Source organism: Euphorbia lathyris, chromosome 6 (genome assembly GCF_963576675.1).
Source record: "Euphorbia lathyris chromosome 6, ddEupLath1.1, whole genome shotgun sequence".
In the NCBI taxonomy this organism is placed as follows: domain Eukaryota; kingdom Viridiplantae; phylum Streptophyta; class Magnoliopsida; order Malpighiales; family Euphorbiaceae; genus Euphorbia; species Euphorbia lathyris.
In genome coordinates, this window is record NC_088915.1 from 10,096,028 (window position 1) to 10,119,967 (window position 23,940).

The 23,940-nt window shown below is 34.9% G+C and overlaps 2 protein-coding genes across 5 annotated transcripts; both read left to right on the forward strand.

Moving 5' to 3' along the window:
* Positions 1-98: 98 nt before the first annotated feature.
* Positions 99-6,352, forward strand: LOC136232697 (pentatricopeptide repeat-containing protein At4g17616). Of its 3 annotated transcripts, XM_066022065.1 has the most exons (6): positions 99-280; positions 493-615; positions 1,568-1,605; positions 1,968-4,462; positions 5,876-6,148; positions 6,235-6,352. In XM_066022065.1, exon 4 carries the CDS (start codon positions 2,129-2,131, stop codon positions 4,259-4,261), a length of 2,133 nt encoding a protein of 710 aa, XP_065878137.1. In that variant the 5' UTR covers positions 99-280; positions 493-615; positions 1,568-1,605; positions 1,968-2,128; the 3' UTR covers positions 4,262-4,462; positions 5,876-6,148; positions 6,235-6,352. The 3 variants fall into 3 exon arrangements, with proteins under 3 accessions (XP_065878137.1, XP_065878135.1, XP_065878134.1); XM_066022063.1 differs by having other exon boundaries at positions 493-1,605; XM_066022062.1 differs by lacking the exon at positions 493-615.
* A 4,362-nt stretch (positions 6,353-10,714) lies between these two features.
* LOC136233320 (exosome complex component RRP45A-like) lies at positions 10,715-20,541 on the forward strand. 2 transcript variants are annotated; one of them, XM_066022948.1, is made up of 10 exons: positions 10,717-11,284; positions 11,566-11,775; positions 11,974-12,069; positions 12,186-12,300; positions 13,492-13,572; positions 13,666-13,854; positions 15,832-16,118; positions 17,887-17,945; positions 19,369-19,613; positions 20,175-20,541. In XM_066022948.1, the coding sequence occupies exons 1-9, from the start codon at positions 11,148-11,150 to the stop codon at positions 19,578-19,580; spliced, it is 1,386 nt and encodes a 461-aa protein (XP_065879020.1). In that variant the 5' UTR covers positions 10,717-11,147; the 3' UTR covers positions 19,581-19,613; positions 20,175-20,541. The 2 variants fall into 2 exon arrangements, 1 of the variants encoding a protein (XP_065879020.1); XR_010690781.1 differs by lacking the exons at positions 17,887-17,945; positions 19,369-19,613; positions 20,175-20,541 and adding an exon at positions 14,794-14,948 and having other exon boundaries at positions 10,715-11,284; positions 15,832-15,969.
* The last annotated feature ends 3,399 nt before the right edge of the window (positions 20,542-23,940 follow it).

The window sequence follows — 23,940 nt, forward strand, 5'->3', positions numbered from 1 at the left end:
AATCCATAAAAAAATACAATGTTAAGTGGCTATGGGTGTAATTTACCCCAATAAAAAGACAGTCCTCTTCCAATTCCAAACAATTCCCAAATCGAATTCCTGACTCCTCGTTCTTCATTTCTTCTGTACAATTACTTCCCAGATCCAACTCCTTCGCAAATCGTCTCCTTACTTGTCGTCGCCATTGTAACATCCCTTATCCAGTGCACCAGTTAGCTGTTCAACTTCTCACAGGCCAGTTAGAAACTCCACTGAAGTTGCAAAACTTTTAGTTTTTCAGGTCCACACTGAGCTTAATTGTTCTTGTTCTGCTCTATCGCGTGTTCTTAGATTATAAAATTAGTTGTTTAAGAAAATTTGGACGTCTTCTATCTTGAATTTGAATACCTTCAATCTTCTGTTCCGTTTTCTTATTTCTTAATTCTTAGAATTTTTCTTGCTCTGTTGATAATGTCATATCCGCTAAGTGCTAACGGAATGATTGGTAATTAGGCATCGATTCAATCATTTGGGAATTATTCTGTCCTTTGAGGTGATTGGCAATCAGGCATCGGTTCGATAATTTGGGAATTATTTCAATTTCATACTGAATGAAACGGACATGCCCTTATGATGGTTGACACCTTTCTTTTTATATGGTTGCACTCTCATTTACATAATATATGTTTATTTTTTAATACCATGCTATCCTTGTGTGCTTATGAGGATGGTCAGAATTTGGAGACCTTGGCATGTGTTTTATATGTGAGAAATCTGCTTAGATGGTGCTCTAATTATTGCCATATTTCTTTTGTTCAAATCTTGACTTCTATGAAGCAAGTATCTGCCTTTTTTTCCCATTGTCTTGTTGATACAACTGAAGTAAAATTTGAAGCTGGTTATGAAGATTCTTATGTGGATCTTAACGATGTGTTTATCAACCATAGCAAATGAATTACTGTATGCATGAAAAAGTTATGAAGTCTTTGAAGAGCATGATTCTGAACTAGTTGGGGTCTGTTGTGCAAGCTTCAAGTCCTGCGGGCATTCGCTTGTGAGATTGTGTCAGATATTAATATGAAGTGGACCTTTAACTACCAGCTTAAGCTTTTATTTCAAATGGTTCCATGACAGGGTCTATTTGCAGTTCTGCATTTCAGTTAGATAATGATTATGGTTCTAAATGAGATGCTGGATCATTATTTTTGTGTTAATAATTACATTTTAATAAAAAAGATGATTATGGTTAACTTAGCTGTTAGTTGCTAGCTTGTATTTAATGTTAGTTGCTAGCTTTAGGTGGTCTGGTTGCTTTAGCTTATGTTATGTTTTGTCAATATAATTGATTGCTGCTTGCTTGCTTGCTCTAGCTTTTGTTAGTTATGCTATGTATTTAACACTTGCTGTTCGTACTATGTTTCTTTAGTTTTTACTATTTTATGTGTAGATGTGTTGGCTGCTGGTGTTTTGCTTTATGCTTTAACCCTGTGCTTCTAGAAATTGCCATAACTAAACAAACTGTCTGCCAATTCTCTTCAAGGTTTTGTTCTCATATTATAGATTGCCTGACTGCTGTTTTACTTTTCAGTTGAATTATTCCAGTCACTTGCCACTGAGACCAAAAAGGTACAAGCTCATCTTCCTGGAGTTCATCTATCTCTGAAAAATTTGTAATTTCCTGGTTTATTAGGTGGTAATTCAAAATAATGTTAAACATGGTATCTTTGTGCTGTATTATGCTTTTACTTTTCTTTGAACTCCAACAATTTATATGCTGATATTGGCCCTTTTTAGTAAATAGTTGGATGAACCTGCTGAGGCATGTGAGATTTTTTTTTGTCTATTGTCGATTCTTAGCGTGAGCGATGCCTATTCAATTGCTTGCATATTGATATCTGTCCCCCCCAACTATTTTGATTTTTCTGTGTTGTTTTATAAGCTCTGCGAAAGGAAGCTTCACTGTTGATTCTAATGTCTCTTCAACACAGGTCTAGCGGCTTTCTGTTGTCTGGTGCACTCTCCTGGTGCTTTACTGTTCATTTTACCTCCTTCATTGTCGCAGTGACCAGCCTAGCATCGAGTGAGATATAGTACAATTGTGGTATCAGGATTTCTTTCGGTGACCATTGCTGCATGCCATAATAAATATATGGCACTAGTTTTAACAAGAAAAATTGTGTTGCAGCAGCACATCAACAAGATATATTCACATGGATTTATTATGGTTTCTTCTGTTCAGAAGATTGCTTTGTGTTCACATAACAATCACAAGTTTCTGGTTAACAATAAGTTTAGGAGATTTCAAGTGCTAGATGCATTCTGTAAACAACATCATTTTATGAAGTTTCAATCTTTTTCAACTGGCTCTCAGCCTGAAAGCATACGTTGGGGATGTTCATCTCATGCTGTTCTTCTGAGAAAGCTTGAAGTTTCATTGAAGGACCGCGAATTAGATGAAGCGTGGTTGACCTTTAATGACTTCAAAAGCTTATATGGGTTTCCTACAGATTTTCTGGTGAGTAGGTTGATCACAGAATTGTCCTACTCGTCTGATCCTCATTGGTTACAGAAAGCAAGTGATTTAGTCTCCCAAATCTTGAAAGAGAAATCAAAATTACTCAAGATTGAAGTCCTAACAAAACTTTCACTCTCCTTAGCAAGAGCACAGTTGGCTATTCCTTCCTCTATGATCCTAAGTGCGATGTTGGACCGAGAGAATATGCCCCAATTAAGTGTATTGCACCTGATGTTTTTTCACATGGTGAAGACAGAGATTGGGGCATGCCTTGCATCTAATTTATTGATTCAAATTTGTGACCGTTATCTGAATTTAAGTGTGAAGAAAGCTGATCTGGACAAGGTTATAAAACCTGATACGATGATGTTCAACCTTATTTTGAATGCTTGCGTGAGGTGGAAATCATCTCTGAAAGGCCAGATTCTTGTGGAATGGATGTCACGAATTGGTGTCATTGCTGATGCACATTCAATCATTAGTATTGCCCATATCTATGAAATAAATGGACTGAGGGATGAGATGAATAAATTTAAAGATTATATCAATCAAGTGTCTGCTCCTTTTGTTTGTCACTACCAGCAGTTCTATGATTGCTTGTTAAGCTTGCACTTTAAGTTTGATGAGCTTGATGCTGCAGCAGAGCTTGTGATAGATTTGAATAGATTCTCCGTTCATCCTAAAAAGCCTTGGGAGGGCACAAAAAAGCCTTACCTTGTTCCCATTGGTTCTAAGAATCTCAAGGCTGAGTTGAAATTACAAATCGTACCAGAGTTGCTTCAGAAGGATTCGGTTATCAAAGGGGACTATGAAAAGGAACTTGTAATCAGTAGGAATGGGAAGCTTCTCCTTAGTAATAGAGCCGTGGCAAAACTCATCCATGGTTACAGGAGACATGGGATAATTACTGAACTTACAAATGTCTTATTGAGCTTGCAAAAGAACTTTCAGACACTTGCAGGATCCGGTTTATGTTCTGATGTAATTAATGCTTGCATTTGTTTGGGTTGGCTGGATACTGCTCATGACATATTAGATGACATGGAGAGAGGTGGTTTTCCTGTGGACTCATCTACATATATGAGACTTTTAAGGGCTTATTATAGTAGAGAGATGTTCAAAGAAGCAGATGCGCTGCTAACACAGATTAGGAAGAATGATTTACTTGAAAATTTGTCTAGTAACATGGTTGCTGCTGATGTTCTTTCAGAAATAGAAAAAGACGAATCATTTTCTGTTACTAAATCACATCTTGCTGATGTATTAGTTGAAGAAATCAGAGAGGAGGAGAAGGCGCTTCCTACTATATTATACGAGTTAAATTCTTCTATATACTTCTTTTGCCAGGCAAAAATGATAGAGGATGCTATAAAGACCTACCGAAGAATGCAAGTCCGAGGAATCAAACCAACAGAGCATACTTTCACATATCTGATACGCGGATATTCATCTGTTGAAAGATTTCGAGATATAACAATATTATGGGGAGACATCAAGAGAAATATGAAGAGCCAGGATTTAGTGGTGAGCAGGGACTTGTTTGAATTGTTGCTAGTGAAATTCATCCAAGGTGGTTACTTTGAGAGAGTGATGGAGATCATTGGTTACATGAAAGAGCATAATATGTATATCGACAAGTGTATGTACAAAAGTGAGTTCCTGAAACTTCATAGGCATTTGTACAAGCGGTTAAAGACGAGAACTGTGGCTCAAAGAAAGAGACTTGAATTTGTCCTGGCATTCAAGAAATGGGCTGGCATCGATTGAATTTTCAAACACGAGTGATTTGAAAGGAAGGTACCTTAATGTGAGTGGTGCAGGCTATCCTTACTTTGTTAGTAAACAAAGTATATCTATATGTTGGAGAGGCTGATTTTTAAGCCACTCTTTGTCTTTCTCCCTTTCCCTCCAATGGAGAGCAATTCTAGCAATCCAGGATGAAGCTGTTTCTGCATCTCCTAACTATTGGTACCTTTCTTCTACTCTTTATTTTTTTTAAAATCAAGTTTATTCTTTTCTTCTAATGTAAGAACATAAAATCAAAGACTGGAAGATTTATTTAGAACACTGTTATGGTTAAGATGGACTGCAGGCCAATTTATATATGAATAGCTTGAGATAAATATAGAAGTTTATAAGAAGTAAAAATCATGTCTACGTCATATCACTCCAATCTAAAAGCGGAATCTGCAGGAAGAATTTATTATCTGAAATCTGAACTAAAGCATTACAAACTTATGTATTTGTATAGTGATCCTAAAACCTAGAGGTGGCACTTTCGTGTTTCGTGTCAAAATCGTGTTATCTCATATATATGTTCCATATGGTTTTATATGTTATAAATACTAGAAAAATGATTTTCGTGTCAGTCAGGTTGTCTATGTGAATCGTGTTTTCGTATCAGAAATTGCCACCCCTACTAAAACCTCACAGGGTTTAGACTTAATAACTAATCTAATTCTTTTTAAGGATTGGGAACCCTCAATAAAAGGCTTTATGCAATTCTAAGGTTTTTATTTAGTTATTTTTGAAGAAAGAGATCGAAATTTTTTATAGCAAAAATTTATGTCTACATGAAAGTTGGAGGTACAAATAGATTAGCTAGAAGCCTAAAACTGGTAATCCATGATGAGCTTGAATTCTGTTGATACAAATGCATCCTTTTTTAAGCTTAAGCTTATAGTTAAGGCCCAATCATAGAACTTGTTATAATCTCTGACAAGCGGATATGTTTGCTTTTTAAGTGTTTTAAAGGGTCACTTTATGGGGAAATTTTAGACGGGACCGGTCACAAAATGAGTGAGGTCCTCCAAGGACCCGGTCCCCCCTAAAATGTCCTCCTCATCATAGTCAGATGTGGGAAAGGTGAATGCTTTGCAAAATTGCAACAGTACAGTGTCAAACTTGTGGTACCTTGTTCTTTCCTTATATGAGGTGTCTTGGTCTCAGATTAAGACAATTATAAGAAATTGTGTTTTAAGACAATTCTGTTGAAGCTGCATATCTATTTTTCTACTTCTACTTTTTTATATTTTTCAATTTTGTTATGAACTTAAAGAACTGAGTGTACTCAATTGACATCCCTTATTGTTGTTGCACTTCTCTTCTCGGCACATATTCAGGGAGATAATATATGTTGTTACTGCTCTGACTCTTTGTCAAGACTTGTATCAAAGAGACATTCCAGTAATCATTTCTAATCTTGAAATTAAGTTTTTGTTTCGAAACTGTCAATTTAAATTCGCTAATTTTATTACCTATTTTTAGGGGGTTGGCATGGCATCCCTATTTTAAGCTAATTTATTTTGTTAATACTTAATAGTCTTGTTATTGATCTAAGCTTCATGACTTAAATAGTCTCACGAATTCTGAAATTCGCAGTGGACCTAGAGCAGTTTCAGTTGTTAATTCATCATCAGAAAAGTCAGGAGGAGCAAAGAGTAGTCCAGATGATTTCAGTAAGATCAAGGACATTCTGCAAAGGTGGAGCGAGATTGATACTTAATAGTCTTGCAATTTGCTGATCAGTACGAGGACTGGAAACTTAAAGCAAATAAGGATGCTACTAAGTCGGTGCTTGGAAGAGACCTAATTGAGCCGGGTCTAAAGTGGTTTCTTGAGCTTGAGCAAAGGTCTCACTAGCAAGATGGAGAGGTAATTACACATATATATATTTCATATTTAATGAAAGACATTCTTATGTGTTTATATTATAAAGGATTTTGTTTTGCTTGAATCAGCACATCGATGCATTTTTCGTTCTTTTGATTCTGGTGAACGTGCGGAATGGACTGCCGTTGAAACCCAATTCACTGGATGAATGACTGGTCATGGTGGTGGATGGAATGATTTGGATTACTGTATTTGAATGATCAAGGTCGTTGACAAACTGTATTTGAGACCGTGGAAGGAAGTCAATACCGTTTACATGCCTATAAACGTCAAAGGGGAGCATTGGATACTTGGGGCGCTTAACCTTGTGGAGCTGCATCTCTCCATCTACGATAGTTTGTATACAAATATGAGTGACGAAAAACTAGGCGAATTCGCATTTAGTCAACTGTCGTTCATACCTAAGGACATGGATAAAGTCGGATATTGGGGTGACACGCGTGGAATTGATGTTACACAAACCATAAATTGGACTCGGGTTCATGGTGTTCCCTAACAGGTGACGGGTTCAAATGATTGCGGTGTATTCACTTGTATTTTCTTCCTGTTTTTATCTAAAGGTAGGCCTAGTTTTGCATTTACAGGTACCGACGGTCTTTTTTCCCGGTACCGTATTGAACTTGAGTTGTTTCACGGAATAATATTGTTGGATTGACATTGGTTTAACCTTTAAAAAGGTACCAATTTTGATACTATTTTATACGTGGAGCTGATACTTTTTCAAAAACCATAAACCTATTTTGATATGTGGAATAAATTAATGTACAATTTGCTCTGGAAACTTTTGACAAAAGTACTTGGGATCCATTGATATGTCATTACTCCCATTGACATATCACTGCAGAACTTTATGTATGCACTATTTCGAAGAAAAAAGTCTCGAAGAATAATTGGAAGTCAATAATGTTTAAAGATTTGGAAAGAGTTTGGGAGGTGTATAAAGATTATATCAAGAGCTTTAACTCACTCCAGCTAGAAAAATTTTGGAATTAAACTGAAATTTGGAACACAGTACCAGATTGTATATTAGGGAGACAAGACTGAATATTTTGAAAACTTCATTCAATTAGTAACTTCTAAGTTTGTTCATGTATTTTCTACATATTCTTGATCTGTAAATTCGATCCCAACCCTCGGACTATGTTTGTGAAAAATTCATTAAATTTTGACTAAATCATTTAGAGATATGAAATCATGTGCTTTCTATTGGTCATTATAAAAGATTTTTTTTTTTAACTTATGAGTAAGAGAATCAAATGGTTATAAGGTTTTTGTAACCGACGATGGAGAGAATGCGCTTTCTTGATTCACAAAATGACTAAAAATTCTCTTTGTGTTTGCTTTCTCTCTTATGATATTTCGAGTTTAGGGGACAGCTAGCAAAATTTTGCAAAGAAATAGCCCACTTTTTTTTTTAGAAGAGATTTTTTTTAACTGATGAATAAGAGAATCAAATGGTTGTAAGGTTTTTGTAACCGACGATGGAGAGAATGCCGCTGCTTTCTTGATTCACAAAATGACTAAAAAGTCTCTTTGTGTTTGCTTTCTCTCTTATGATATTTCGAGTTTAGGGGACAGTTAGCAAAATTTTGCAAAGAAATAGCCCACTTTTTTCTTGAGAAGAGATGAGAAACATGCACAATATCATTTGATTGAATAGTTGATCCAGCTCACGATCCGGCTTCTTGTTGTTTGAGGATGATGAAAAAAAAAAGATGAATATTAAGTTTTTTTAATCAATGGATTTTAAGATTATTTTATTATTATATATGATTTTTTTTTTTGGAGGTGATAAAGCATTTTCTTATGCGTTTCATTATAATAAATTCTATAATTTTTAGAATTTATGCTCAGGTAACAGACTTTTTTAAGAACTTATATACATATATATATGAGGTTGTAATCCAGCCGAGCTTTGGCCTGCTCAAGTTCGGTTCGCTATAAAATTAACGAGTCCGAGCCGAGTTCGAGCTCAGCTCAGCTCATTAGAAAATAAACGAGCTCGAACCGAACTTCGAGCTTGTTTCGAGTCCAAAATCCTTTTTGAACAAGTTTCATTAAGAAAATTATGGGGTAAATTTCATCAATGGTGTATAACCTTTGCCTAATTTCACACTTTGGTGTACAATCTTTAATTTGTCTCAGTAATATATACGACCTTATAGCTGACCTCCCACTTTGGTGTACAACCGATAAAAATGACCGGTTAACGCTCGGTCAACGTGCCACCTCATCATTTTCATTCAAATAATTAATAATGTGGGGCCCACAAATTAAAATAAATAAATAAATTTCATCATTTCCCTCTTTTACCCTTATTCCACTCTATCTCTCTCTTCTTTTCTCTATTGCCTTTTCACTCTTCAACTTTATTTCTCTCTCTAACCTCTATCTCTTTAAATTTCTTTCTTTCTCACTCTACCTCACCTCTCTCTCTAACATGATCTCATGATCTCAGAGTGAAATTGATTTTAAAAGATTGGACTCTAATTAAGTTTTAGTGTTAGGATGGATCAACCCCACGCATATTTGTGTGCTCACTCATATCACCCAACCCCACTCCACCATTGTACTATACCAGCTCACTCAATTGTACGACTCCATATTTGAGAAATTTGATTGCGATAAGAGCGGCACCATTGATGCTAATGAGTTTAATGGGGGAAATTAAGAATATTTTGATGGCCATTGCCAATGGATTGGGCTCCTGTCCAATTCAGATGATTATTGAGGATAATGGCCACATTTTTCTTAAGCAAGCTGCAGATGGTTAGTTACAGTGTAGCTTGGGAAATATATCATTTTTCTTCAATTTGGGATGTGAGTGCTCAGTTCTCAAACTTGAAGGATTTTTAGGCATCTATACTGTGTTCTACCTCTCGAAAAAAATGGAATTTGTAGCTTTACTCTACTGGATTTTTTGGTTGAATAGGAATGACAAAATTTGAAACAACAAAACCGCCATAACTCATATTATCTTTAGTAACACCGCTTTTATATCTGAATGGAAGCAAGCTTCGCTCGCAATTTGATGCCACTCTATTTTCTTTTTTCCGATCAGTAGGTTTTGGTTGTGTTATGAAGGGTAGTTTATGGGCTTTTATTGCTGCAATTAACAATGAGCTGATGTACACGGAGGATTCTACGTTGGCGGAAGCGTCGTCTCTCCAAGAAGCTTTAAATTGGATTGAAGTGAAGAATTGGAACGATGTTCTTATTGAGTCAGATTCCTTGATATCAGTTCAAGCAATGAGAGAAATGAGAGATAGAGAGAGAGGTGAGGTAGAGAGAGAGAGGGGTTAGAGAGAGAAATAAAGTTGAAGAGTGAGAAGGAAACAAATAAAAGAAGAGGAAGATATGGAAAGTAAGGGTAAAAGAGGGAAATAATAAAATTTATTTTTTTTAATTTAATTATTTGAATGAAAATGATGAGGTGGCGAGTTTATCGGACGTTGACCGGTCATTTTTATCGGCTGTACACCAAAGTGGGAGGTCACCTATAAGGTCATATATATTAGTGAGACAAATTTAAGGTTGTACACCAAAGTGTGAATGCGGCAAATGTTGTACACCATTGATGAAATTTACCCGAAAATTATGACCATGAATTGTTTGTGAGTAAATCGTTAATTATATTTATGAAATTTGCTCGTAAATAGCTCTTTAATTATGTAGATAAACAAGCTCATAAGCAAAGTTCGCGAATAAATAAACAAAATGCTTACAAATAGTTCGTCAATTACTAATTTATTATGTTTGTGAAAGAACTCATGTTATAGCAAATGAAATAATATTAAGTTATAGATATTTGTAAACTAACACAAAATTATATAGTTTTCTACAAAATTAAAATTTGTTCATAAGTGTTCTTATCAAACCTACTCGCGAGCTTTTGAGCGGAGCTTTGGCCTGCTCAAGCTCGGCTCGTTTACGAACCGAGTCAATAAATCGTGCTCACGAATGGCTCGTTTAAAATCGAACTGAACTTTTATGGAGCCGACCACCGAGCCGCTCATGAGCGGCTGGGCGCATTACATATACTGAGTGTATATATATATAAGAATGACAAATTAACATATACTTCAAATACTACTAGTCATCTTGACAATTAATTAATAAGAGAAATATTCCTTAAAAAAACTTTAATAAGAAAAAAGCCTAGTACACAAATAACCCCTCAACTTGTTCAAATATTGCAACTGCTCCCTCCAACTTTCAATTGTAACAACTTACCCTTTAAACTTATCCAATTGTAAAACATAATCCCAAATTGGGAATTTTTTTATCCCGTACTCGAAGCAACTGTAAAAACTTTTCCCCGAATTCGTATCACGCCAAAGATCTAATTATCGCACTCCATGAGCGTTGCAACTTTTATATTTCACGTGTTTCTTCAATTGCAGTCCATGTCAGCAATTTGGGGTTATGTTTTACAATTGGACAAGTTAGAAGGGTAAGTTATTACAATTGAAAGTTGAAAGCAGCAGTTGAAATATTTGGATAAGTTAAGGGGTTATTTGTGTATTAGGCGTATGAAAAATAGAAACCTAGTCATTCTGCAAGCAGCAAACATTTCCCTTGTTCAAGGCCGGAGCTCACTCTTCTTCTTGCAGCGCCGCCGTTTGTGTCCTTTGCTTTTCTTTGTAAGGGTAATATTGTAACTTAAATTTTCTTAGCCATCCTGCAAGTAGCAAACCAAACATTTTCCCTTGTTCAGGAGATTGCCCAAAACCTCGCCGGAGGTCACTCATCTTCTTGCTGCCGCCGTTGCTGTCCTTTGCCCTTCTTAGTAACGGTGTTATTGTAACTTAAATTTCAATCCTTCCAAACTCCCCAAATCTGTGGGTTGAAAAATTGAAAGAATTGCAAGAGAAACCACCCTTCCTAAACCCTTGCTAAACCCCTCAATACCCATACCCAAACAAGTTTTTCATAAACCCTTACTAACTCTCCTAAACGACTCATCCAATCAAGCTCTAAAATGGAAGGGAGGTTGGGGAATTTGTGGCGAATGACTCTGAATGAGAAGAATTTCATCCAGACTGCGTTGGTTTCTGATTTGAGAATTGATGGCCGTAATCCCATGGAATATCGTAAAGTAACTATCAAGTTTGGCAAGTGAGTTGCTTCCTCGATTTATATATTGGTTTTGGCGGGCTAAATGCAGTAAAATGTGATTACAAATGTTAGAAATGACCAATTTAAGGAATTTCGTGTTCATCAAACTAGGATTTTGGTTACTTTTGCTGCTCATAGTTCATAAATTGATGAAATGTACCTTGTGTGTATTTTCCTTAGCAATGAATTATGATATAGTTGATATTTACCATTGCAGAGAAGATGCAAGTTTCTGCTGTTACTGTTTATATCCTTTTTTGATTTTTTTTTTTTATTTGCAGAGAAGATGGGTCATCAGAGGTGCAGTTAGGTCACACACATGTAATGGGTTTTGTTACAAGTCAACTAGTCCAACCTTATAGAGACCGACCAAATGAAGGATCACTCTCAATTTTTACGGAGTTCTCTCCAATGGCTGATCCTTCATTTGAGCCAGGCCGTCCAGGAGAATCTGCAGTGGAATTGGGAAGAATCATTGACCGCGGTTTAAGGTAGTAAGGCTTATAGTTATATATTATGTCAATTAACGTTTGTTGTTTAATGATACATCTTCATTGCGAACTGCAAATAAATATTTCTTGGGTATAGTAATCTGTTGTCTAATTGATATTATCAGAAGAAGACATAAATGTAGAAATTGTGTCCTGCAAAAAAAATAAACTCTTTCAATAATTTAAATTGACTTACAGGGAAAGCAGAGCTGTGGATACAGAGTCACTTTGTATTCTTGCTGGAAAGTTAGTATGGGCCATTCGCATAGACCTTCACATCTTAGATAATGGGGGGTATGCTTTGTGTTCTGATCCTTAATTTCCTTTTTTCATTTACCCCTTTTGTTAGTGTTCTTCTGATAATACTAACTGACAATTTTATTTTATTTTATTGTCTGTTGTGGAAACAGAAATCTTGTTGATACTGCCAATATTGCTGCTCTAGCTGCTCTCATGACATTTCGGAGACCAGAATGCACCTTAGGTGGAGAAGATGGCCAGGAAGTGATAGTGCATCCACCTGAGGTTAGCTCATAATATATTTTAGATGTTGTTGCTGAAAGGAAAAAGAAATATTTTTACAGTTGTTTGTGGAGGACGGAGGTTAACTCATTGAGTCATTGGCTGGTCTGCCATCTTACTCTGTCAATTGTATTCACTTACAAATTATATGCATTTTATGCTACCATGTGAACATATGTTCCATAATTTTAATTGTAGTTGTTGAATTATTTATACTTATATTTGCAATTAGATTGTTTGAAATTCTCCACTTTATTTACAATATCTGGTTCAGCAAGGGTGTGTGGTCTTGAGAAGGGTGTTTTGCAGACTTAACTGTAACCAAGGTCTGGCTGTTCTTTTTCCTGTATTAACTTTGGTCTAGTAGTTAGTAGGATGTCTTAAGGAAATTTGTAGTTGGTTGTTTTCTGGGGTTTTCAATCAGCTTTTGAGCTTTCAAATGAAATCTTTCATTGAAATTCTCTGTTGTTTCTTCTCACTCTTTAATGCCATTTAAGAGGGGGCTACCTAATTTGACTTAACAAAATTCTCATTGTTTAACACCATTGGAATGGTGGCTACATAACAAAATGAGAATCCTTCAATTATTATGACATAATACCCATGAATTGCTGGACCATAATTGTATAATAATTTTGAATTCTAGAATCAGTATTTTTCTTTTATTTCAGTTTGTATGTTTTTCGTCATTGATTTATTTTGTATTCCATAGGGGCATAATGACATCCATTGGCTATTGACTTCCGTTATCTGCTGTGATTTATTCTTGTTATCTTTGATTAATTTCTAGCACATGTAGTTGGTAGTTTACATCAGATGGTTGACACTTTTTCATTATTAGTTCAAAGTTCTCTTGGGTGTTGAGAGTTGATTGTTTGCTTGATATCATATTTTAGTATTATAGTCGGAATGCACTATTGCCTTCTACTTAAGATTCTGATACACATAGAGTTATGTAGGGAAATGGGCCTATAAGATCATTAAAGAGTTGAGAAAGAAGTAGAGTATAGCTGGAAAATTTATAAGAATTCCCCATGATTTTTTCCTTTCTTACAGTAAATATTTTAAGGCTGTTCTTTCCTCTTTTCAGCTTCCATATATCAATTTTTTATTTTTTATTTTTTATTTTATGGGGGTTCAGGTCTAAAATTCTTTATATGGTTGCAAATAATTGCTGTTGTCTCATTTTTTCAGGAGAAAGAACCTCTTCCTTTGATAATACATCATCTCCCTATAGCAGTAACTTTTGCATTCTTCAATAGTGAACACACCATGGTGGGTAAACTTACTACTATAGATTATCTTTTGGCACAATTCATAATGCATATATGCATTTAGATTTTATTTAATGTAATGCACGCCATGTAGGTTGTAGATCCGACCCATAATGAGGAGGCTGTCATGGGGGGAAGAATGACTATTACAGCAAATGCAAATGGTGATATTTGTGCCATACAAAAAGCTGGAGGGGAGGGGGTGTCGCAGAGTGATATACTGCGTTGCTTGCGACTTGCATCTAGGAATGCTGAGTCTTTGACAAAGAAGATAAAAGATGCAGTGAGTTTCTTTCATATGAATGTCTTAGAACTTGAATCCAAATGACATTCACGTTGTGCAAATTGCTTATGCATCGGACTGTTTCCAAATGATCTTTCTGATGGCCTCGTTTTTATGAGAAACATAAATTAAACAGCCTTTGAAGCTTGTTATAACATGCAGAATGTGTGGTTGTGATCGGTTTTATGATTGTTATCTGTTTGAGTGGTAGATTTCATTTAAAATATGTGTAGTCACGTTTAGATACAACAACAACAAAGCCCACGTTTAGACATCTAGTTTTATTTTTATTTGTTGTCAAGAGCTATCACTGTATATTCTCACCTGATAGATCATAAGTTGAACTATGGTTCTTTCTCTTAAGCCAAATATGAAAAAGAAATGATGAAGCACCTTAGAAGTGCACGTGTTCTGGAATGTTGTGGAGAGCTGAAACTTTGTGGTACCTACTTCCTTGGTCTTTTTTGTTTTAGCCAAGAACTGTTATAGATATGCTTTTAAGTAAAGGTCAGAGATTTTTGATGCCATAGTCCCTTCTTACTTATAATCAGAATGAGCAAAACCATGATTCTGAGGCATCTTAGAGCACATTCTCAAGAATTTCCGTTGATTAAAAGAGTAAATGCTATAAGAGCATTCTATTGACTCTTTCAGATGCTTCTTGGTCATTTAGTAACCCATGAGAACTTGTTATTGCTACCAAACTATGCATTGGTTATTACTCTATTATTCACCATAAATAGAGTGACTGTTTGATTGCTGAACTTGCTTTTTGTTATCCATACATAGTGGTGCAATTGAAACAATCAAACACGAGCTGTTTGTAATAACTTTCTTCTTTGTAATGTATTTATTGTTTGACCGGCTAACTGTGATTGTTGTTGGTAAAGTTTGCAATTGCATCTGTCACATTTATGCACATGCATGTACTTCGTTCAGAAACAGATTGCTTTGAAGAAGGGTTGGAATTTGATGCGAGCTTTACAATCCAGAGTGTTTCCTACCGTTTCTTCAGTTAACATGCAATAACAGTTTGAGTCACTGCTTTGTTTCACTAACCGTGATTGGGAACCTCGCGACTCAGGCTTTGAATTGTATGGCTCACAACTTTAGTTAGGGCTCTCCTATTTCTTGATACAAAAATTGTGTTATACCAAAATAGAGCATGGTCTGTATACCATTTGCATGAGCAACATAAATTATGGCTTCAGAGGTGATCAGTCAGTCATTTTAAATCTACTGGTTGGCTGCCTTGTTATCAAGTCAACATCGGAAAGGTGATCATAGTTTTATGCTTGGGTAGCTTCTGCTCACATGCGGGCATACATTGTTGGGGGAGACCTTTCATTTTAACTTAAATCACTTGGCTGAATTCTCCCTTACTGAATTGAGTGCTATCTGCATATAGAATATTATATAATGCTTAATTCTGGTTTTACAAAAGCATCAACAGTGGCATTTAGTGCTTAGAATGAGAGACTATGGCCTCACCTAGATAGGAACATGGTTTTTGAGAAGTCTTTTATATTATCGCCATAGATATATCTGAATTGACTTTTTCAAAATGGACATATCAAAGGTCAAGTTGGCTGCATATTGACATATTCTTGACACTTTTCACTTCTTATTGCCATAAAATTATCCATACAAACTAGTTAATTTAGGAAAATATGAAAGAATCAAGAATCATATTTGCACAATCATGCATTTCTATTTTACTTCAATTATGAACAAAGGGAAGGCTTGCCCCCAATACACCCTTGTGGTGGGACCCCTCCCCGGACCCTCGCTCAGCGGGGACGCGTAATGCGACCGGGCCGCCCTTTTTTTTTTTTTATGAACAAAGGGTGTTCGTGTTTTAGTTTCGTGTGGGGTCTTTAATATTTTTAACTGTCCAGTTGTATGACGCTGGGATAATGATGCTCCTTTTCTTTTATCATATCTATATGTGATCCTTTTTCATATAACTTTATGCAGGTTGAAGCCCACAACACAGAGAGAGCATTACGCAAGATCAAGCGTCACTCTACTTCAGTTGCTGTCGATGTTAGTGCAGCTGGTGACAGTGTGAAAGAGCCGGAAAGCAAATTTATGATGCAGAAGGGAATGAGTGAGTTGTCAAGTTACCAGATGGATAGATTGAAGATAGCATCTGAAGAAAGTGGTGCGAGTCAAAGCAATGATGCTCTCAGGTCATCTGGACAAGATGGAAATAGTCACAGAGAGGGCAATATTTCAAATTTCCAAGGGGGACCCTCAAGCTGGTATGGCATAACCCTTTCTAAAGTTCCATAAATTTACAGTTTGCATAATAAAAAATGGTCTTATGAATGGGAAGTTAAATTACACGGTCAGTTCATGAGTGATCATTTTCGTCCATGAATAAAAGTTTTTTCTTATAACTTACTGTGTCAGTTTGGTCAAGTTAGCTCACTCATCCAGGGTTTGTGAGTGAATAAAGGCTGAGAGTTTTGTGGAGGTGCAAGCTAGGTATATACAGCTATGCAACTGTTCATGTGAGGTCGATATAAGAGATCATGTGCTGCTGTGCATGTTTTCTTTGAGACAAAAGCAGAGTTTTTATTTTGTATTTCTTTTGCCTATTCCTTGCACTAGAATTCTAATAGTTTCAGAAGTCCCTCTATTTTTTTTATTATCAATGAAATATTTTTCTTAAGCCAAATGTTTAGAAGGATACCATTTTATATGATCACTTTTGCTAATATGGTGAGTAGCATCATAACATCTATACCTATGGGCTATATGTGTCCATGATCTGGCTGGATTTGGTAATTGGTATGGTCTGAAGCAAATTTTGAGTTATGGCCTCTCAACTTTTCATACCAGTAATGCTGTTAAAAACAAATGCTTTTCCAATATAGGGATTGAACAGAAGTAGCTAACAGATTACAGTGTTAATGCTGGTTTATTTCTATTTGAGAAGTTCAAAACATTGTTGGAAGATGTTTATGCTGGTGATTACTGATTATGTAATGTATTTTTTTATTTGGCTTGAACTATGTATCTCAAAAGGAAATTGTAAATTTAGATGTTATATATTGATAGAGAACTACCTATTTCTGAAGGGGTCACGACTCACGTATAAGCAAGGGGGTGAAGAGTGTGAAAGACTAGCGTGAGGTTCTTTTATAGGGGAAATTGAGGTATATATATTGGAGGGTATATCAAGCAGGAGAAGGGGGGTGGAGAGGTAGGCAGCAGGGTTCAGTTGCTTTGGACTCATATTCAGTCGGCTCTACTTTCTGTGTAGAGGGAATTTTAGATTCCTGTGGGGCTTGATGGGGCTTCAGCTCACTCTATTCTAATTTCTCTTTATTGTTATTCTAGTTGATTTTTTAACCTTCTGTTTTCTCTTGTTGGAGAGATCTATCTATCAATAAAATTCCTATTCGGTTGTGGACACGGGTGTGGATATTCAGCCGAGTCCTTCTGTGTCCCCCTCCGTGTCTGATTTCTAAAAAAAAAAACACTGGGTACACGCTTTTGCCGCGTCGGGTGCGAATCCGTCTGTGTCCCCGTGTCCGGCGAGTCCGAAACCTTCACCCCTACCCCCTGGAAGAGTCGGTGCTTCATAGCTTATCCCGTACTTCTGATGAATGCTTGGTTTTGTCTGCTAATGCTAACTCAAGTCTTTATAGTTTATGGCTTCTGTATCTATTTTGTTTATATCAAGCCAGATGATGTTGTTTTAACTATTGGATATAGAAATAAAGGTGCAAGTGGAAAATATTGCATAAGCCGTTGAATCATCAATATTTGAAAACTTGATTGATTTACTCTTAAATGCTTAGGAAACTAAACTGCATGACTATTCGCTGATATTTTTTCCAGAGGATCTCGTAAGCTTGCTTAATAATGCAGTTTATACCAAAATTAATTAATTAATAAATAAAAGAAATGCTTATTGTGTAGGGCTCGTGCCTTCAAATGCTGTAATCAATATTGCATGTCGTTTATTTTTGTATGTACCTTTTTCATATCATAAGTTGATGCTATTTATTTTGTTTTCAGGGATCCTTATTCGAAGGGCGTTGATACAGAATATCTGAAAGCTTCTCTAGCATCACGTGGTATTCAACCTTTGCATTTTACTCTAGAAGAACAAATGACCTTTTTTTAACGTATATTAAAAGCAGTTGATTTCCTGCTTGTTGCATGGAACTTTTTTAAATACATTCCTAATTCTCTTGAACAATATAGACCAAAAATAGTTTTTTTAGATAATACAAAATTTCTCAAAACAAATTTTCTTACAAAATGACTACAATTGAAATACGGAAAATCTATTGCAAATGTATATGATAAAACTACAAAAAGGAGAAACAATGAACTTTTGAAAAGTAGTGTAACAACACGAAATCTAATATTTTGTATCATGTGCATTTGTTTATATTGATCGAAAATTTCCGTTCTTCATGGCCAAAAGCAATTGATACATTTTGTCAAATAAGTGAAAATCTATTCAAGTTCTTGTCATTGTAGAAGGTCCATAAAGTAAAATGCTAAATTTGAATTAAGCATATATTGATTACTCAATGTGAAGATGAGAGTTTTTGCTTATTGTGTATTATTAATGAAGTTCAGTTTAGACACAAGTCTAAAAGTATTTTTTGTGTTGTTATTATCTACTTTATTTATTTTGTTGAAGGCACATTTTAGTATAAACGTTGCTACATGTACAAAACTGAACTCTTAAAAGTGCCAAATGGCAACTTGTTATTGTGTTCACAAAGTTAAAATTAGGGTAAAGTCCAAAAAAAACCCATGTGCTTTCACATTTAGACGTAGAGCGCTTGATGCGCCGGTTTGGAGAACCGAAGAGTGGCAAAGGGATGTAGTGGTGAGGGGTAGGGGAAGACCTAAGCAAACTTGGAGGAGGGTGATCGAGAGTGATATGAGTTTACTAGGAATTGAGGAAAATATGGTAGTGGATAGGACGGAGTGGAGGGAGCGTATTTGTGTCGCTGACACGACTTGATTTCACGGTTTTATATGATGGTTCATGTTAGCTGACCCCGAATCATTTCGGGACTAAGGCTTTGTTGTTGTTGTTGTCGTTGTCCAAAACGGGACTGGGATTTTTTTTTTTTTTTTTGTCCTTTTTTGTTATGGCTTTACTTGTCTATCAACTGTAAAAATAATATAACCATGAAACCATTTGTTGTTTATCAGAATTTCTTAGATGCATTTTTCTGAATTCTTCCTGTGCATTGCATGTGTTTTTGAATTCATTTTAATCGTTTTCACAAAATGTTATAGCTAACCTCGCCATTGATGAGCAACCAGGTTGCTTTACCCTGTTTTTTCGGTGTCAATGCAACATAAATTATAAGTGTCTAGAAATTCCCTGTAACAGTTGTAATTGCTGGTATTGAGATACGAGATCATCCATGCTCAAACCGTGTCGTCAATCCAGCATTTTGCAACCCACTTAAGTGGCTTTCTATGTTTTGGAAGGCACAACATGACTTGATTTATTTGTGAAACATGCAGGGGTATTAGCTAACAATAAACAAAAAGGAGTTGTGCAAAGGAGCACCAAGGTTGACGAAGTAAAGGCACCCGAGGATACAAAATCTGCCACTTTAGCTAGTGAGGCATCTGAAAGTGAGCTTCAAATGAGTGGAGAGAAGACTTTGAAAGATGCTATAAAGCCGAAGAACAAGAGAAAGAAAAGGCCAGTCTCTGGCACAAATGCAAGTTAAATGAAATTTTGAACCAAGAATTTTCATCATAAGGTATTTCAAATCAAATCTTTCTATAATAATATCAGCACATCACTTCACACCATTCTCCAATTTAATATCCAAACTAAGGCAACTTCCTTTGAACTAATTTCTTTGGAAATAAAAAATTTAAGAGTCTTCAGCTTTGTTGAAGTGTATGGAAGAATTGCCTATTTAATAGATCACAAAAGCAAAACAATTATATTTCTTGTATCTCTTTTTGAATTGGTGAAGACAATTAATCCTACTTTACCAGATGCGTTCACATGGACCCTGATGACCACGTAAATTTGGTCATCCACCGTTAAATATAGGCTGATTAAATATAAGCGTTAGGTGGGGATTCAAAACATCCTAAGGCTTATATTTAATCAGCCTACATCTAACGGTGAATGACCAAATTTACGTGGTCATCCGGGTCCATGTGAGCGCAACTGCCTACTTTACTATCTGTTCAATCACAGAAGCCCCTGCAATTGCCCTTTGTTTTATTTTTTCGAATTGGGTTTTTTTTTTTTTTTTTTTTTTGAGATTGTACAAGGTTATCTGGTCATTATTTGTTGTTTTTTTCAGATTCTTGATGGTATGAGTTTTTCAGTCCCATTTTAGACATTGAAACTGTGGGTGTCGAAAATTTTACTCGTGCTTTTGTTGAGCGAACTGGAGTATGTTGCAACCAAGAGCCCAAAATGGAAACAAGAAAGTGATGGGACTCTTAACACAACGTTTTTGCCTGCTAAAGAAGGTATGTCAAACTGGTCAAAAGGATATAGTTAAGTTTGGCATTCACTGCCCTAGTTGCTTCTACTTTAAGTTATTTTTGTAAACTTTTAGAATGACTATTGTGTTAGAGATGCTATCTTTTATTTTCCCTTTTATGATTTCCTCAAATAGAGGAAGATCGGGGAGGTTGATCATGTTTTATCTTTACTAGTTATTTCTTGACATTTTTTTTCATTTCACAAAGGCAAGGAAAAAGAAGATAAAAAATTTTGTGATTACGTTTTTACTTATTGGTTAATTTTAACCTTTTTAATATTTTTCTCACTTGGCGTGTACTCTGCTTGCAAAGCACATAGGCAAGATGTGATATCAGAAACAAGTTCAGATCAGCGACGGATAATGTCTATTAAACTTGGTTCTGTTTTCAAATGATGCGCTACAAGTCTATTGATAAGCCTGTTATCTCCATTTGAGTCCAAGTGCCCCATTATTCTAAGTATGGGGACTAAAGTGGAAATTTGCAAAGAAGTGGTCTAACTAGAACACGTTATTGGCTTTTTTGAATTCAATAATATAGTTAGCTAAATTGTAGGCATTATCCTTAGTTGGCTAAATTGTAGGCATTATCTTTCTACAGATTAGAAGAAGTTGTTATTTAGAGAAGTTGTTATTTAGAATTCTATTTAAACTCTTCTTTTGTTAGTTATCAGGAGGGTGATTATCAATAGAAAAAATCTGTGGTTATTGTTCTCACCTTGAGCAGAACATTATTTCTTATTTTCTTAAAATTTCTTTAGAGCTTTGACTGGGACATAACATCTATCGTTTGGACAGAGCTTCTGATGAAGTTATGATTTTAGCGTTTGTGTGATAGTCAGGCAATATATATATGTAGATAATGTGTTAGAGCATAAATAATCAGAAACAGTAAAGTCAGAGTTAAAAAATAGTTACAACTAGTTAGGCCTCTAGTCTACGTCGAGTCCTCAATATATCTTCTTCTGAGTTTTAATCCACTAAAGTACTCTTTTACGGTGGAGCACAAACCTTTATACAATAGCTAGAAAGTACCTTCCTTTGTAATATCTATCAGCTATCTATTTGTTTGCTATTTGCTTATGGCTGAAACAAATAACATAGCTTCCGAGATAAAACTATGAACAGAAAGTGGTTCTAACAAAGAACACAATGAAGATCTAAATCTCTTTTGGACGAACACAAATATTACAATAATTGTGTATTGGAAATGTTGCTCAAAGAACACTTTGAAAGTTTTGATCTCTTACCGTCGTCAACTTCTCAAGGAGCATGTGTTTTGGTATTTATAGTAGAGGTTGGATATAGCTTCCGTTTGAATTTCAAAACTAGCCGTTTGGAGGAAAATGGTATCTGTCAACATCAGCTTCTGACTTCTGTCTTTTTGGTGAAAAGTTTTCCATTGCATAAGGATGAGTTTTTTTGTCTTGAACCGTGCTTCTAACTCAATAGACGTATGGTTTGCCAACTTTCCAACTTGGACATGTTCATAGAGACTTTGAGGGAGCAAGGCTGTTGTAGCTTGTCTTTTTTGCCATTTCTGGAGAATCAGCGTGATTGTGGCAGAGTCAACGCTAGCTGTCTGTTGCCATTGCTTATGGGTTTCTCATTCTGTTGGGCTTCCTCCAGAAAATCAGCCTATAGGCCTTTGTTTATTGTCGGATCTTTTTCGTTTTTAATTGATCTAAAGCTTATTTATTAACATATTGAACAAACACAATTAGCTTAAATCAAATTTAATTTAATTTCTTTGATTTGAATATGTTTTGGGATCTAATTTTTCTTAATTAATTTATTTTTGTCATAATAAAAAACTCTTAAAAATTGTGTTTCAACAGTTTTTTCTCTCTTCCATAAGCTTTTGCGATTGTATAAGGATTTCTCCCTGTCAGTCGGTAGTTGCTTTTCTAATCCCTGGATACTAAAGGTAGCTCGGTAGAGAGTCGAATGCTTTATAAAATATTCTAAAGGATTGTCAAATGTTTAAATCTTAGTAAGGTTCAATGTCTTTTTAGCTTCGATTGGAATGTTATTGCTAAGAGAGAAAATTGCAGGTCTTCAGTTTTGATGAACCTGAAATGCCCTGAATATTTTGGCTCCATTTTAAGAGTAGAGATGACTTATGCTCATGCAGTAATTTCTAGCTAATATTCTAGGCAAAGGAAGAATAAACAAGAGGTGTAGGGACGGATTCATAATGTCAAGGAACCAACTGTCCTAAAAGTTTAAGCTGATAGGCAAGACTCAAAAATAGCTTGTCGTGCAAATGCTTGTGGTATTTGAAACGTGTAAAATACAAATCCAGTCTATCGTGGGCCGAAATTCCATTAATAAACTGGATTGTCAGGATTTGGATTTGAACCTTGGACTGTTTGATTTTTAGAGGTTTCGATATCATGTCAAGCAAAGATGCAAGGGGGTCTTAGAGCAACACAAAGCGCAAATAGGCTAAAGTATTATTAGAAAATAGAAATACAACTCTAAGGTCAAACTAAGAAAGGAACCAAGGTATCAAACAAATTAAGTCCGAAATAATCTTAATTTAAAACAAAAATAATGTAGGTGCAACAAGCCAATGTCCTAATTTTTTCTGTTTTAACTTATACTAGTCGAAAACCCGTGGTATGAAACTTTTATATAATTTAAATAAATAAATAAATTGATATATTTACTTTTAAATAATTTTATATCATGCTATGAAAAAAAATTATATTATGTATATTTGAAATTAATATATATGTTTTAATGATAATTTAAATTAAATTAATTTTAAAAATAATTGACTACTTTTTTTTTTATAGAATTTTAACTAAAGATGAATGATTTATTTATTTTTACAAAATTCAATGATTTGTACTTTTTAAGAATTTTAATACATTTTCATATTCTAAATATTCTGTGAAACAATAATAATAAAATAGCAGATTAATTAAGAAATATATTAGAATATAATAAAAAAACCAAAAAATTAATTAAACTATAATTAAAATTAAATATTATATTTACGATACAAAAGAATTACAATATAGGTTAAACAAAAATTGAATTAAACTACAATTAAAATTAAATATTATATCTACGATACAAAAGAATTACAATCTATGTTAAAATGGAAGCAACATCAATATATTATTCTATAAATTGTTACAATCAATACTTTTCTAATGTTGCATAAGAAGAAACTTTATCAATTCAATATGTTACATATAAAAAAATAAAATTCGTAAGAATTAATCACAAATTCATCTTGATGATAATTATTTTGGTTGATGGAGTTTCATGATCACCAAGTATTCGAATTCAGTTATTTATTCTGCTACAATAACTCAATATATCTAATTGAATCAGTTTAAGATGACGATTTCTCCTATTTTCATCTCGTAATATCTCATCAAAACATTCGATCAATTTGTTCTTCATTCTTTAACTATATAAAATATCAGCCATACTCGCAGATACCACTTATTTGACTTCATTAATATTTTCTAATAATTATATATTCTTGAATTTTGTAAGTAAGAAAAACAAACAAAAGAATTGAAAATAAAAATGAAGGGACGAAAAAGATAATTAGGAGAGA

What these genes read in the sequence shown, in the direction of transcription:
- LOC136232697 (XM_066022063.1), top strand. Translation starts at nt 2,129, where the DNA reads ATGGCACTAGTTTTAACAAGAAAAATTGTGTTGCAGCAGCACATCAAC.
- LOC136233320 (XM_066022948.1), top strand. Translation starts at nt 11,148, where the DNA reads ATGGAAGGGAGGTTGGGGAATTTGTGGCGAATGACTCTGAATGAGAAG. An exon ending in GTAACTATCAAGTTTGGCAA is followed by an intron (nt 11,285 to 11,565) that starts GTGAGTTGCTTC and finishes TTTTATTTGCAG; the next exon opens with AGAAGATGGGTCATCAGAGG. An exon ending in ATCATTGACCGCGGTTTAAG is followed by an intron (nt 11,776 to 11,973) that starts GTAGTAAGGCTT and finishes ATTGACTTACAG; the next exon opens with GGAAAGCAGAGCTGTGGATA.